The 15,955-nt window shown below is 41.3% G+C and overlaps 1 protein-coding gene and 1 long non-coding RNA gene across 8 annotated transcripts in view; one reads left to right on the top strand and one right to left on the bottom strand.

Moving 5' to 3' along the window:
- PPP1R12A (protein phosphatase 1 regulatory subunit 12A) overlaps positions 1-11,170 on the bottom strand; it is a 94,055-nt gene extending 82,885 nt beyond the window's left edge. For 2 of the 6 annotated variants that reach the window (XM_080971319.1, XM_080971322.1), the window contains exon 1: positions 10,744-11,168. In XM_080971319.1, the coding sequence (XP_080827445.1) occupies positions 10,744-10,980 (237 nt within the window). In that variant the 5' untranslated portion in view covers positions 10,981-11,168. Of the gene's footprint in view, positions 1-10,743 lie in introns of all 6 variants that reach the window. The other 4 variants (XM_080971323.1, XM_080971324.1, XM_080971321.1 and 1 more) reach the window with 4 other exon arrangements.
- Positions 8,347-15,955, top strand: part of LOC308457483 — a 37,624-nt gene continuing 30,015 nt past the window's right edge. For both annotated transcript variants that reach the window (XR_013976943.1, XR_013976944.1), the window contains exons 1-2: positions 8,347-9,858; positions 10,008-10,186. This is a non-coding gene — a long non-coding RNA (uncharacterized lncRNA). The remainder of the gene's footprint in view (positions 9,859-10,007; positions 10,187-15,955) is intronic.

Genomic DNA, 15,955 nt, shown 5'->3' with positions numbered 1-15,955 from the left:
GCTATTTGTTCAGAACATACTAAAATGCCTTTTTCTACCGATCAAGATGTAGCAATCAGGTTTCCATTTAACAGTTACAGAATCTTTTGAAAACCCAATTCAAGTTTATTCTATTAAAATAAGTCTCACAGAAGTACAACACTACCAGCATTTTCACCAATGCATACCTAATCTATGTATCACAAGGCAGTGAATCTGGCAAACTACTTAACCAGAAGCAATATTATATGCCCTGGCCCCCAGGTGAGCAACTCTACCTGCAAGGGTGTAATTAGAATAACCTACAAGCATTAATACAGCCAACAACTGCTAGGGTAAGCATATACAGTACAGGAAAACAAAACAAAAAACCTTATCTTATTTTGCTCGCTACTCTTAAGTTTCTTTGTACTTATAAATGTATTTAGGTGCAATCCCACAATACTTTTCTGGGAAACTATGTCCCACTGAACTTACTAGGGCTTACTTATGAGTAGACATGTATAAGACTGCACTGTCAGATCTCTGTATACTGGTGCTGCACTGCAAATGCTCACTCTGTGGGACAGAGTACTACATCATAGACTTAAACATCACACTAGTGGCGCAATGAACCTCTATCAATGCATTTTGTTCTACTGAAAAATGACAGCTTATCTAGTCTATGCCTTACCTTCCTTCTTTCATACAGGGTGACATTGAACTTTTTGGCATATACAATAATTCCTAGATGAATTCTCAGACTTTAAGAAACTATATTTGCTGGCAATGCTCAGAAGAACTATATTTATATGATCAAGTTATTGTGAAATAAGCACATTCTTGATATTCATGGATAACATTTTGTTATAAATATGAACCAGTCATATTGCTTTATTGTTCTAACAATACACTAACAGACTATAAGAAGGTGACAGCTGAGGAAAGCCTCCATTCTATGCCACATTTTCCACTGACTGTCATTTCAGGAATGTATCCAGCAATACATGAGAATCTGGAATGTCTCCGCCCACCAGATAGCATCAGACCTTGCACTGCTTACTAGGAGCCCTACTGTTTTGCAGCTCTACTGGAGTTTGCCTTTTTATAGTTAAGAAAGATAAAAAACTCAGATAAACAGAGCTATGCTATTAAGAATTTCATGCATTTGCATGGAATGATGTGGCAGTTTATGTACACAATGCAAATGAAGTTGTGACCCTTTACGTTAGTGCTATCTGCCTGTAACTCTGTATTTCCTAATATCCTTCCACAGTTTCGTATGTTGAACTATGTACTCAATAGATAAACGTATTCAAACAGGAAAACTAAATTGTCTCTAAACAGTAATAAAGCAGGAATGAATCCATAACACTTAACAGTCTACCTTCAATGAAAAATAGTCATTTTCATTCAAAAGATGCTCCTAACTTCTTGATTCTCTCTCTGGTGTACTTTTCTCTTATTACTATAGTGAGTTCTGAATAACAATTTTTTTATAGATTTAGTCCGCAATACTAAACAAAAGTGATGAAAACTTTGCCTATAAACTATCCCTAACCAAAGGACAGAGGTAAAGGGATTTATTTCATTTTTTTGTAAACCACATCTGAAACAATTTAGGGCTAGTTTACATACATGTGGAGAAAAATGTGTCCCTTATAACCATACAAGCTGTCTATTACAATGACAGACAAGCAGCAGATTATCTTGTGTATGTGCAAAAAGATACGTGCAGTCTTCACACTAGTATATACAGCTATACCATTTTTCCTTATCAAGGGCGTAGGCCAAGTGCACTGTTAGAAACTAATCACCCAATAACACCTTAAACCTAGGTTGTGGATGCCACAACAGTATGTCTAAGCACCATTTCTTCCCCAATGGAATTTATTGTTGTTATGTCATTTCTATACCTCTTTATATTTTAAAGAAAAAAATCTCAAAGTGGTTTACAACACATTAAACCATCAAATAAAATACAGAATAAAACAAATTTAAGCTTCAAGGGAAATATTTCAGATCCTTTTCTAAGTGACATTTTGCTTTCCCCATATTTACCTACTTAATTTAGATACCTGTCCCACAGCAGAAGTACTCTAGGAAGCCAGTGTTATGTAATGGTTAGAGCAGAGCCGTAGCTATGGGGGGGGCAACCTGTGTGTGTAAGAAAATGTGCACGGGTGTGTGTGCCAAACTGGGTCTTTGACTAGTTTCAGCCCTGGGTTAGTGTGGCAGACTAGGACCTGGGAGATCAGAGTTCAAATACCCACTTAGTCATGAATCTCACTGGGTGACCTTGGGCCAGTCACAGTCTCTTAACCTACCTCACAGGGTCATTGTAGGGATTAACTGAGAAGGGAGGTGAGCCATGCACTCCTTGGACAAAAAGGTGGGATATAAATACAATAAACAGGGGTCAGCAAACTTTTTCAGCAGGGGGTCCACTGTCCCTCAGACCTTGTGGGGGCTGCACTATATATTTCTTTTGGGGGGGGTGAATGAAAGAATTCCTATGCCCCACAAATAACCCAGAGATGCATTTTGAATAAAATCACACATTACACTCATGTAAAAACACGCTGATTCCCGGACTATCTGCGGGCTGGATTTAGAAGGTGATTGGGCCAGATCCTTAGTTTGCCTACCCATGACAATAAATAAGCAATTCTGCTTACCTGCTTAAGAAAGATCGAAGGGCCAGCCAGATGGAGATTTCAGTCACCAACCTGGCAGCCAGAGATCTCCACATGGTCACAACTGAACCTGTACCAGTTGCAAAATATGCCTGGCATCTGGCTAATTTCTAACACTGGCCAGTTGAACCTTACTTCTGTTACCGAACCAACACATATCACCAGAATACAATTTACCACTCTAACGTATTGTCTTTCCTCTAGAAATGTCCATTTCAAAAGCACTAACAGTAAACAAGCAGCGAAATGCCGTGAAATATCTGTCAAAAACTTCAGCTATGAGAATATAAATGTAACTTTTTCTCCTGAACACATAACTCCATCTTCAGCATAAAGTAGTTTTGGAGATGTATACTACCCATTCTCATGTTAAGCTATGTTAAGGCATGTTGCAAGTTCCAGATTCCCACTTCAGGAAGATGTTCCCCTAGAGCATTTGATACTCTACAAAGGAACTGAGATGCACTAAATCAGATATACATTTTGTGGCTCTCCCCACACAACCCTGCAACATGCATGCATCCATGAATGCACACACACAATATGAAAAGTCAATAGCAGAAAGAATGATACCAGCCACAAATACATATTAAACCAGGATTTTATTAAATCAGAATATGCATACCTTTCCTGCTTTTTTTATTCCTTCACGCAAACCAGGAAGTTGCAATGAACCATAGATTTTCACTGCACATGAACCAGGAATTATGATTAAAAACTTCCAAATAAGCAAGCATCACAAGTTAAACTTAAAGCATCTCATATTCTGACTTAAAAATTGTGTGAACACAGCCACTGCGTGTGACCTCACAAGAGGCTTGGAGAAAGACCTAGATTTCAACAAACATCCTGTAAGTTACCATTTATACCAAAGAGCCAGTCCCAGCAATGTGGTAATGAGGTTTAGGTTTCTCCAATGTGAAAACATCAAGCCAGAATTTTAAGTAGCCCTAAAATCAAATAGGTATAATTGACACAAATAATAGAGTACACCTGCAACTTATGCTCACTTTACAATGCAATCACACCTTGTGGAGGGAGGGTGCAGAAAGAAGGAAAGAAAGAAAGAAAGAAAGAAAGAAAGAAAGAAAGAAAGAAAGAAAGAAAGAAAGAAAGCCGCCATCTCCCATTTATTTGTTTTTCCCCCACCCACGCACCCAGCAGGTTTTCCTTGCTTATCAGACTCTGGGTAGGCTGTGGGAGTGAGCTCCCAGGGCACTCCAGCAACCTCCCCAGATCCAGGTAAGCAGCGCTCAGCCTTGCAGGGAGAAGCAGTTCCAGGAGTTCCAGACTTTGTGCATTCTGCCTTTGTGCATGGGATCCCAGGAACCAAGCCCTTGTGTAAGTGGTGAGCCAAACGTACTTTAAAAAGTACCTTTATATTCCTCTGATTCAAATGGGAGCATTCTTGAATATCTTTCTTGAATCACTATCACTTGAAAGTGCTAAACATTTGGTTGGATTCTGCCCTTTTTTTAACCAAAGCACAAATAAATTGGAATGTAAGGTGTACTGCAATATAGAAATATAATTTTTACTTCTAAGTATTTTATATAAGTAAATACAAAATATCTGGGTTAAATTCTTGAGTTTAAATTTTAATAATGTTTAAAAACAATGAAAATAAATGCACATTCCCAAAGGTGGGCTATCCACGCTATGCCTCCATTCAGTTTAGAATTACAGTTAAGCTTTAAGACTACACCGAACAGGAAAGCTCTATACTCACATGCAGTCAACCTCAACACACAAAACAGTAATTTATTTTTTTTTCTTCTTCTAAAGGAACCAACATTCACATAAACCATTCAAACATCACAAAAATACATATTGGGGAAAGGGCTCTCTGCACAACTTGCATTTTTAAGACAGTAGGGATAAGCAGAGAATAGACCATTTTTGGTTGGCCTTGCTGACCAAGCCAGAAATTTCAGTCACTCACTCAGCAAGGATTAGGAAGGCAGGGAGTTAACTTGGACACTGCTGCTTGAAGATACCTCAAGCACCCAAGGAAGACCTCTCCTACCAGTCTTTGTCACTCCTAAGGTCAGCAAAGGGGGATACTGGCTTGGTCCAATCCCAAGTATGGGGGCAGAGGACAGGGATCCTCACCCACCACTGCAGTGTCAAAGTTGGAAGGCTGATTGGTAATCACTCTCACCAGAGGGCAGCACCACACTCACCAGGAAAAAATACTAAAACCTGAAGATAAACAACATTAAAAGAAGCCTCCAGTCCCTATAAATATTTTGGTGACTTAGATTAAACTTGCTTTAACTAAGGGAATTAGAACTTTTTCAAAGTTAATGCAGACTCTTTCTTCAATGGTTCATGCTGCGCTACCACTACAATGTTAAAAAATGGCAAACTGTACAGGTGTCAGAAGTTTAAGAGCAATGATTAAGGTTTCTAATTTGGCAACATCTATTCTTATATTGATAGATTCATGAGTGTCAAAATCATAAAAACAGACAACATCTGCCACTAGCAGAAATGGCTATACAGTACACTGAGAGAACAGGCAGAACAAGGAATTTGGTCTTCACCAGTCACGTGATTATCTCCAAGTTGTCTTTTTACATGCATCTGGTCAACACAGCAGACTTACATGGTACCCAAGCTTATGGTGAGAAACATATATATTCATATATATATATATATATATTCTTCCCATTTCATGAAAAATTACTGGTTGGTTACTCTAACTACCTTTCTGTGATACACTATTAATAATTTCTTCCTAGCATCACAATTTCTGTATGTTTTACACCAAAGGTATCACAATGAACAAGTTCATTCTCTTGAACCAATACAGAAACAACTAACTAAACTAACAACAACAACCAATACAGCAACAACTAACTAAACTAACTAAAGCAACAGAACAAGAACTCAATGTTTGTACTGTTGGCATAAAATATTGCAAACACACAATAGCATACTCTGTAGCTTATCTACGCAACCTTAGCCGAGTTATGTGCCCTGTAGTTAAAAGCTTCTTAGACTTGATACTTAATAACATTTAGCATCAAGGGTTACTATCCCCAGTTGATTTACTTGTGCAACAAAAGATCTGCTGAACCCCTAGCAAGAGAGCATACATATATAATTATGTCCATTGCTTCAAATTATACCACCCAAAAGCAAAATCATTTAGCTTACTTGATAATGAACTCTGGTCAACTGAATTAGTATCACTGCACTACGAAATAACTTCTTTCAAAATCCTAAGGAAAAAATGGGGGGGGGGGGAGATCAATATACAACTCTATCACTCAGTTTTAGTTATTGCATTGTTTTAATTTCTATACTATCTTCCTAGCACTAGCTGCTCAAGTCAACTCACAATAAAACCAAGTTAACTGATGACTGATATACCACTGGTTTTTGAAAATACTGACAACTGAACTTTTTAGAAAGGTAAAACTGACAAATGGAAAGAAGTGGGTTTAAGGCTCAGCCTACCACTGTTAACATACTCAATGCCCCAAACAGAGCTCAATTCACTGGTTTTAGTGGAAGACATTTAAGTCAATGCTCACGTCTCCTATTGAAACCAATGGGATTTAAAGACATTTCGTTTCACTGAAACATACCCAAAGTTCCAGCCAAACACTTCAAGACACTTTTCCAAGTCCATCCTGAATCTGTTTCAGGTTCTATTGACTTAGTGTTAAACTAAGCCTTGTAATTTGTCATCTTGCTAATTAAAACCCTCTACATTATTATTTTAAATTTACTTCTCGATTATGAAGTACTAAACAGGAATTAGTGCAAACGGAACTGTTCATTATCCTGTCAATGAACACACTAGTCACATGATTTTTACAAAACACCTTTGTGTGTTGCTTGCAGCATGTGTGAAGAGGGTAGTTCAAAGAAGAAAACTATCCATTGGGATTCTCTCAAGCTGTGTTAGAACAAAGCTAGCATGCCTATCTTACCATGCTGATCCATGTTTTTGTAGCTTCTAACCTAGTCTAATGCAGTACACTTTAAATGGGGCTGCTTCATCTGATGCAAAAGTGGCTGTTTGCTTTCTAACAGGTGTTGCAAGGCACACCCACAAACAACTTGTGCTGTGCAAAAGCTGCCTTTGTGCTTCTGGTGCAATTCAAGGTGCTCATTTTAAGAATTAATGTCACACCATGGGACACACATAGCTAAGGGACCAGCCCTGCTCTGTATGCATTATCTATGCCAAATAAATTTAGTGTTAGCAAGGGGAGGAGAGGGCCTTTTCTGCTGAAGCCCCATTGTTCTTGAATGCTTTGTCCATTCAGGGAAAGAAATGATCTTCTTCAGTGTTCGGTTGATTGTTTTTGGCATGTTCAGTGATTATTTTATTTGTTGTTCCAATTCACTGGCTAGCATTTCTAACTTAAATGTACTTTTATTTTTGTAACCTGCATTGAGCTATTTGGAAATGCAATGTTGTATCTAACTAAAGCAATGTGCACAAAGTCATAGCCAGAAGCACTAGCCAACAACGCATTTTAGCATGCATCAAAACAGCTTTTAAAAGGAAAATTAAGTTCATACGCCATAAATGCAGTTCATATGAATAAAGTGGTACCTCGGGTTAAGTACTTAATTCCTTCCAGAGGTCTGTTCTTAACCTGAAACTGTTCTTAACCTGAAGCACCACTTTAGCTAATGCGGCTTCCCGCTGCCACAGCTCTGCCAGAGCACAATTTCTGTTCTCATCCTGAAGCAAAGTTCTTAACCCAAGGTACTATTTCTGGGTTAGTGGAATCTGTAACCTGAAGCATATGTAACCTGAAGCGTATCTAACCCGAGGTACCACTGTATATATTTTGAATCTATATGAAGATGAGCTTTAGAAGGCAACAGGTTTTGGAGGCCATTAATATTTATTTACCTACGAAAATAGACAGTAAGTAAAATGTACCTTTCTTACACAGGAAGATACAAGTTTTGGAAAGAGATGAAGTTGTATTCTAGTTCATCTCAGAAAGAGATGAGCTACTGCTCTGTGCCAGTTATGTTTGATTTGACATCAAAAGACCAGTAAGTATATGGAAAATGGCTTCTGCAGAAGAATTTCCTACCTAGGAAGTCACCAAAATTCAAAAATTTTAATAACTGCTATCAACTGACAACAATGTTGAACCATCTTTCACTCTCATTTTGCATCAGAGAAGAATAACACTGAACAGCTTCTTTCTTTTCGCACAAATATACAAAACTTATTCATCTCTTTAAACCAAAATCATGTTACCACTACAGAAGACTAAAGAATAAACAAAGTAGTGATCCATAATAGGTAAGTCTTTCCACATTAAACCAGCGTGGCTGGCCCTTACTTAAAAACACTAAATCACATAGCTGCATTTAAAATTGTTTTGAATGCTGACACAGAGAAGTAAAATTGCTTTTATTGCAACTCTACAATTCTATGATTCTATGCACCATATCATGTTGTTGAGCATGTGCATTCCGAACTCAATCTTGACAAATGATGTGTATGCACCAACAGAAACTGATCCAGCCACCATATATATTTTGCCCAGCAATGGCAGCAGCAAGTTTCAGTTTCCATTAACAGTACACACGGTCCTAACAGCAGCTGAGTGACATTTCCTTAGTATGAATAAGTTTTAAGTTTAAGAGCATATTACGGGCTCTAAGTAGTCAATGAAATTCCAGATTTAAAAACCTATTTGGGGGATACAGTTTGACAGATGCAATATATCTTGGAAAGTTAACAAGATTTTCAGTCACATAATATTATGCACAAAGTTACTGAACTCTGGTTTTCTGTGGCTTACATGTTGACTCAGAAGTAAGTTCCACTGTGTTTAATGGGGCTTGCAGCCAGATAAGCATGCTCAATGATTCCTGTGTGAGATTCTTATGGCCCACTACACCTAAAAAAAATACACCCAGTAGAGACAGTAGCAATTCCTTCCACACACCAAGTTCTTTATTCTTTGCCAGTCCCAATATGGAACTTCTTCAGAGATTCCCTCACCACATACATGAGCCTATGGCCAAAGTTTTATGCATACTTTGAAAATTCCGCTAGGATTTGCTCCCAAACATATGTAGTCAAGCACACCATTAAAGCATTGATTTTTCTTTTCAACTACCTACATGTTCACAAAGCTTCCAAGAGGCCTACTGATATTATAGCCTAACCAATTTTATGATATTAAGCTAAATGACATTAGTCTAAGGGGACAGAAGAGGAAGTTTAACACAGACAAAGCCCACATTGTTAAATTATGCTACCAAGAATGTGCAGTAATTGCTAGCCAATGAGGTACCGTTACCTATAATCTTGTGATGATCATTACTTCATTAGCACTGCAGTATCAACTTTTTAGTATTGTGACAAGTAGTTCTATAAAGTTTGGATTTTCTAGAACTTGTAAATAGATTAACATCTAACCCAATAAAATGCAGCCTCATCAATAAAGCCATTTCTTCAGGATGAAGAATCACAATGAAGTCAAGTCTTTAGAGTCTTGTCATTTTTCATCCTAACAGGTTTTAGTTATTCTTTGGTTTCTTCTCTCTGTCATTTATTCTGTAAATAGTACACATATGAATTCTCTGAACCGATTGAACCTGTCAACAGAAGAATGGCAGGTTTTATTCAGGAGACACAACTGATTATACACCTTGCACAATAAAAAAGCAAGATATGCACAGCATGTAAGCCATCCTCAGCTCTCTTGAAGCAACACAACAGAGAAGCTTTCCTCATATTCATTTCATCATCATAAATTTTTAATACATACTAAATTGAAATGTGTATTTCAGAGATTAGTAAAAGAGTCCGCACACTTAACCAGCCAATATACTGCAAAGAGAATTTCTACCTGATTCAACAGGAGATACTAATTACCATATCTCTATGATGCTACCAAGCCAACTGGAGTTGAAAACCAAAATCAAACTGTCAAAATGATTATACTTGCTTTTCTGATATTCACTGACCCTAACGTTGTTATTGCTTTTGGCCTGCTAATAGAACCTTAACGTATTCAAGCAAACCCACATTATCTCTGGATTGCCACAGTCTTTCCTTATTTGGCTAACATTATGAGATTCCAATCAGACTCCTATAAAACTTTAACATGCACAAAGCATCCATTTTGAGAAAACCTCACAAGTGGTATTCCTTCCATTTTCACTAAAACGTAAAGTTTCAAGGAGTTGGCCAAACAAAAACAAGGTAAAATCGCTATAACTATTTTACAACGACTGGGGCGGGGGGGGGGGGGCAAAAACACGCATACCAAACACGAATTCGAGTTTGCCTTTCACACCGCAGAACAAGTACCATTCAAGACCTGTAACACAAGTTTTGTTTTGTTTTTAGAGAGAGAGAGCATGCGAACTATTTAGGATTATTCGGGAGGAGAGCGAGCTTGAGCAGCGAGTCTAATCTTTTGGAAGGGAGACGACAGCGTTCACACCGGGGGCAGGAAACGGCAGCCGTTCAAACTGCGGGACAGGCAGCCACTTCCATCACTGCCAGAGGTTGCCCCCTTTTCTCGAAGGTAAGGAAGGGAGCTTATTCTCTCAATTCCTGGCCATATACTGGGGACGAATGGGGGAGCCCTCGAGCCTCCCTCCCGGTAGTCGGCGTCCCCTTCCCCCCTCGGAGGAGTCTCCCCACCCCACGCCTCACCTCAACCCTGCCAAGTGCAGGAGAGGAAGGAAGAGGAGCCTCGCAATTGTCACTGCCTGCCGGGGGCGGGCGAGGGGAGGCAGGCAGGCAAAAAAGCAAGGCCCGGCTCCCCGGCCTAACCCGCCCAAGCAAGCAGGGAAGCACCCTCCTCCTCCTCCTCCTCAGCAAAACACAACATTCCTACGGCACAAACAAGGATGCGCTTAGCCGGCCTGGCTCCTCTCTAACGGCCGGGAGGCGGGAGAGAGAGGGGGGGTCCTTCCCAACGTCTTCCTCGTTGCGCTCTGAGGGAAGACGGATGTTTGTTGGCATTTCCCACCCTCACACAAGCACCTCAGGCGGCTGCCTCCTCTACCCAACTCCCCGGGCAGCGGAGGGCTCCTTCCCAGCTAGGCCCCAGCAGCCCCCGGGGGCCCGAACACAGACCTGGTGCAGCGCGGTGAGCCCGTCCACATTGGCGTAGTTGATGTCGGCGCCTCGCTCCAGCAGCCGGAGCACCTCGTCGGTGTCTCCGCTCGAGCAGGCGGCCAGGAAGACGGCGCCGTCGTCGAACTTCACCTTGGTCTTCTTGCGCTTCACCACCGGCGGCTCCTGGTCGGTCTCGGAGCCGATCCAGCGCTTCAGCTGCTCGTTCCGCTTCTGCTTGGCGTCCGCCATCTTCATGCCCTGCTCGGCTCTGGTTCCCTTCTTCTCCCGCTCCCTATCGCCTAGCTAGCTAGCTATCACTCGCCCGCCCGCCCTGCCTTGCCTCGCCTGCCTCCCTCAGCGGCGGCGCTCCGCACCCAGGAGGAGGAGGAGGGGGAGGCGGGGAAGCCCAAGCGCCGCCTGGTTCCCACACAGCACCGCGCGGCCGAACGCTCCCTCGCAAGCTTTGCGCGCGCGCGCTCCCTCGGCCCCGCCCACAAGCGCCCCAAAGCGCCGCCCGAGAGGATCCCCCGCGCGCCTGCTCTTGCCTTGCCTTGCCTGCCTAACTAGTTAAGTGCTGGGCGGGGCGGGGGCGGAAAGACAGGAGGAGAGGAGCGCCCGGCTTCTTCCGCGTAACATCTCGCGAGAGCCCCCGACGAGAAGCGGGCGGCGAATGAAGTTGGCTCTTGAGGGAGCTCCGGGCGGTGATTGGAGGGAAGAGGCCGGCGCTGATACGAGCGTGCCGCGGGAAGCGGGCGGAGGCGCTGCAGTAAGGGCAGCAGCTGCGGCGAGGGTGTGAGAGCAAGGCTTACGCGAGAGCAAGTCCCCGTTGAAGTGGATGGGATTTAGTTGCTTCCCGAGCGAAGGCTGCATGGCGAGCATGTGCAATTCCCTTGCGGGGAAGCGAGTTCCATTGACTTCAGCAGGGATTTACCCCTGAAGGAAACGCGTGCGCTTTAAATTGCTGCAAAGTCCCCGGAGTGAGGAGTTGCAGAGGCAGGAAGTGCCGGCTCGTGGTCGATGTTGGAAGCGGAGCCGCTACTACGAGCCGGCCTCTGCCGGGCTGTCTCGGCAAGCGCTGCTTTTGCATCCTTTCTTGTATTATACCTGCGCGACAAATTCCAGGGGAGCAGCAGCAGTCCTCAGCAAAGAAACAAAAACAAAAAAAACAAAAACGGGGTGGGGGGGTAATAAATCTGTTAATTACACAGTATATCGGTCTTTAAGGTGCCCCCGAAATGGATGGGTTGGTTTTGTGTTTTTAATCGAGCTTTCGAACAGCGTACATGATGAACACAGTAGTCAACAATTCACAAAGAGGTTGCTTCCAGTTTTGAGACACACAAAAAATGTAAACAAGCCCTGTGTGCAGAAGGTTGGGCTGCAGTCTTCCCTGCAGTTAAACCTGGGCGTGTCCTGCCCTGACCACAACATACATAGTCATAGCTAAGATTAATGCTCTTGAGGTATGCAGACTGACACTGTGGATGTCATTTAGAAGTCTCACTGTGTTTAATGAAGCTTATTCCCTTGTAAATGAGGCTTACTCTGGTATCACTTCAACTTTAAAACATGAGATGATATATACCTTCTTTCGAAAGGTACCAATGTTCAAAACTGCCTGCAGACAGCAGGAAAGGGGTGTTTATGCAGGGATCTCATAGTGCTGAATGGGGTTTTACCATAAGGCTACTACAGTCCTTTCAGAATTTGTGTGAGATTACAGCTTCAACTATTAACTATTCCATGGGATTAACTTAATACATTAATAACTTCTCGATAAAGATTCTCTTTATTTATTTGTAGTCGTTTTATGTTGTTGTCGTTTAGTCGTGTCCGACTCTTAGTTACCCCATGAACCAGAGCACGCCAGGCACTCCTGTCTTCCACTGCCTCCCGCAGTTTTATACCCCAAACCAAAAAATATACTACCAGAGCTGCTTACAGAGACTTGGTGAAAAGGCAGCCAATTTTGTTCTGCCTTTTGATTACTCTGATTAATTAGACAGATTTCCATTATGTTTAATTGTATGCAAACTTATACTGATTTAATCAACCAGCTGAAACTTACATGACTAAGCAACTAAGATATGGTAACTGAGTGACACCTAAAACTCATTTAAATATCAAATTGTTGTTATTTTGTAAGAACGGGGTTGATCCTTAGCAGATGACAGATTGGTGGTTTAGTGACAGAATGACTGTTTGGTACATCAGGGCCAGATGCAGTGCTTGGCCAATATAGAACATCCTGTTTATGAAAGCAGGTGTGCTGCAGTGGTTAAAGGCTGGGTTGTGGAAACACAGGTTTGAGCCCTGTTGGAAGTCTCAGCGCAATTCGGCTTGCACTGTAGGCTTATGTACCTGCATGAGAAAGGATAGAGAGGAGCTTCCAAGTATCCTAGACTATACTTGTGCTCACCTATTGATCTTGCTTCAGGTTAGACTGATACTCTTCTGTTGCTGACCTGACCTCATTTCCTCCTCCATGTCCTTATGAAAGCAGGCATACTTGGAACACTTTCTGCTAAGATGAAAGAATAAGCATGGCTCTTCCCATCTCCACCTTAGAACTAGGGATCTTACATAACAAACATGTATTTCCTGTAAAAACCACCACCACCACCATAGCTTTCTTATTTTCCAAACCCAGAGTCTCAGTGTGATTATATCTAGGGTAAGGTGTCCAGCAGAGGTTTTGTATTAAAATTAATTTCTGCTGAATGTTTCAATTCCAAATGCCATCAAGCTCCTGCTCACTAATGAAGTTCAATTTGACCTTAAGCAAGGCATTATCTCTTAATCAAACCTCGCAGAGTGGTTCTGCCCTTCTTGGATGGTCATATCCAGAAAGTGATGCTTGGACAGTTCTCTTTGGCCCCATGGAGACTTTATGGTGGAGTTCCTCAGGGTTTGATTTTATCACCCATGCTGTTTAGCATCTACATGAAAATGCCAAGTGGGGTCATCCAGGGCTTTGGAGTATGTTGTCAGCAATAAGCTCATGGCACACACCTCTATTTCTCCTTTTCATCTGCAGTTGTGGCAGTGAATGTGCTGGACTTGCCTCAGCAATGGACTGGATGAGAACCAACAAACTGAAGCTCAGTTCAGATAAGACTGAGGCAATGTTAGTGGGTGGTTCCCTAGACCGGATGGATGGGAGGTTGCCTGCTCTTGATGGAGTTACACTCCATCTGAAGGAGCAGGTACATAGCTTATGAGTATTCCTGGATCCATTGCTGTTGCTTGAGTCTCAGTTAACCTTGGTGCCACAGAGTGCCTTCCATCCATCACCTTTGGCTGGTGGCCCAGCTGTGCCCCTATTTGGACAGGGGTAGCCTAACTTCTATCGTATAGTTTCTGATATCGTATAGTTTCTGCTGATTTTGACCAATAAAGCCTTAAGTGGCTTAGGACCGTAATACTGTAAGGACCACCTCCCCCATATGAACTGAGCCAGGCCCTGCAATCATCATCTGAGGCCCTTTTTTGTGTGCCTCCACGGGAAGTCAGGAAGGTGGCAACAAGTGTTTTCTGCAGTGACTCCTCGTTTGTGGAATGCTGTCCCCAGGGAGGCTCACTTGGCACCTTTGTTACAGATCTTTAGGTGCCAGGCAAAGCATTCCTCTTCTCCCAGACCTTTGGCTAATTAAACCATTCTTTTTAAACTGGAGGTTTTAAACAAACGTTTTTTTGCTGTGCAGTTTTGTGTTTTTATGTTGTAAACTGCTGTGTAATCCTCAAATAAAAGGTAGTGTAGAAATTTAATAAACAAAAAGAATAGAATAGCACAATATAAGGTAATAATATAATATTATTAATTATAAGGTACTGTAATAATCTTATGTAGCCATTCTGAGCACCTAATAAAAATAGAGATTGGATGATACCAATACAACATAACATAAACATATGTTGTGCACCTTGGTTTTGTCTAGCAAAATGCCAACGACACCAGCAGCTTTTCTCACTAATTATGGGATTATGTAACATCGTTCTGGATGTTCCTCTCATCCTCAGAATAAACTGAACCAGGCAAAAGCCAAGCCTTCACTTAGTCATTCCCTTTCCTCCTTGCCTATATCCAGCAAGCCTGCAGAGGTCAGATTGGAGAAAATGCTTGTTCAGTGGTCAAATCCCAATTATAAAACTCCCTCCCGAGGCAGCTCTGCCTGCTTTTAATGAATTGATCAATAAGTAAATCAATCATAAAAATTATGGTATTCACAGAATGGGGATTTGTGCAGGATTTGTTTTTTAAATGTGCAGGACCAGGTGTCTGTTTATTTGCGATAACAAATGAAAGCTAGAACTTGGACTCAGTAGATATTTTCTGAATAATTGACTTTGTTGAAGGCTTATTAACCCTGGGCTCCTTTACCACAGAAGAGCGCTGGTGAAGCTTGTGCAGTCATCCAAAATCATCGAATCCAAACTCTGTTAGGCTACGGAAACATTAGTTTAAGCTCCTCCTTCATTTGAGCAGCACTAAGCACATTACTAGTGCTTAACAAATAATAGAATCTGCAAACCAGGATATAAATGTTCTTCAAAAATGTTTGCAAAAAAATACAAACACAGAGTGAGAGTATGCACTACCACTGTTCAGGAGAGTGGGAACATTTTTTTTTAAAAAAAAGAAATAAATGTAGCTCACTGCTGTAATAGTGTTCTACATAAAGTATTATCCTCATATTAATTATGTATTAATTTTCTGTCCCAAGATAAATTGTATTTTAAAAGAGGATTAGGATTATGCAGTCTTATTCATCAAGGGAAAAGTGAACTAAATGGTTATAATAAATACTAAATGTGGAGAGTTTCTTAAATAAGTACAGTTGCCGTTCAGAGTTCTCCAGTTGTTGAATCCCCCCTCCCCCCAGCAACATCTCTTACATGCAACATAGATAAAGATTAAAAGGTATGATTCATATTTCAGTGGGGAAGTAGTATCTATCAATGTTTGCAGACTATTACAGGCCAAGAATAAATAACACTCTTAAAAGTATTCATCAGATTTTTACACCTATGCTTTGGAATCCTTTGTAACTAACTAAACCAGATATTCCCTGCAAAATTCTATCATTCCTCTGTTAACGTGAGTCTCAACACCCAAAATCAAATGTATTTGATTGCCCTTCTTTATCCTAGAGCAAAGTATACATCAGGAGGCTTTAATTTGCTCAGAATCAAGTCTACACGTCCAGAATTAGTGCTAAACACATTACTT

The sequence above is a fragment of the Podarcis pityusensis genome, assembly GCF_964106645.2.
Source record: "Podarcis pityusensis genome assembly, chromosome: 10".
In the NCBI taxonomy this organism is placed as follows: Eukaryota; Metazoa; Chordata; class Lepidosauria; order Squamata; family Lacertidae; genus Podarcis; species Podarcis pityusensis.
Note: the sequence above shows the minus strand (reverse complement) of the source record. Positions and strands in the feature narration are given on the sequence as shown.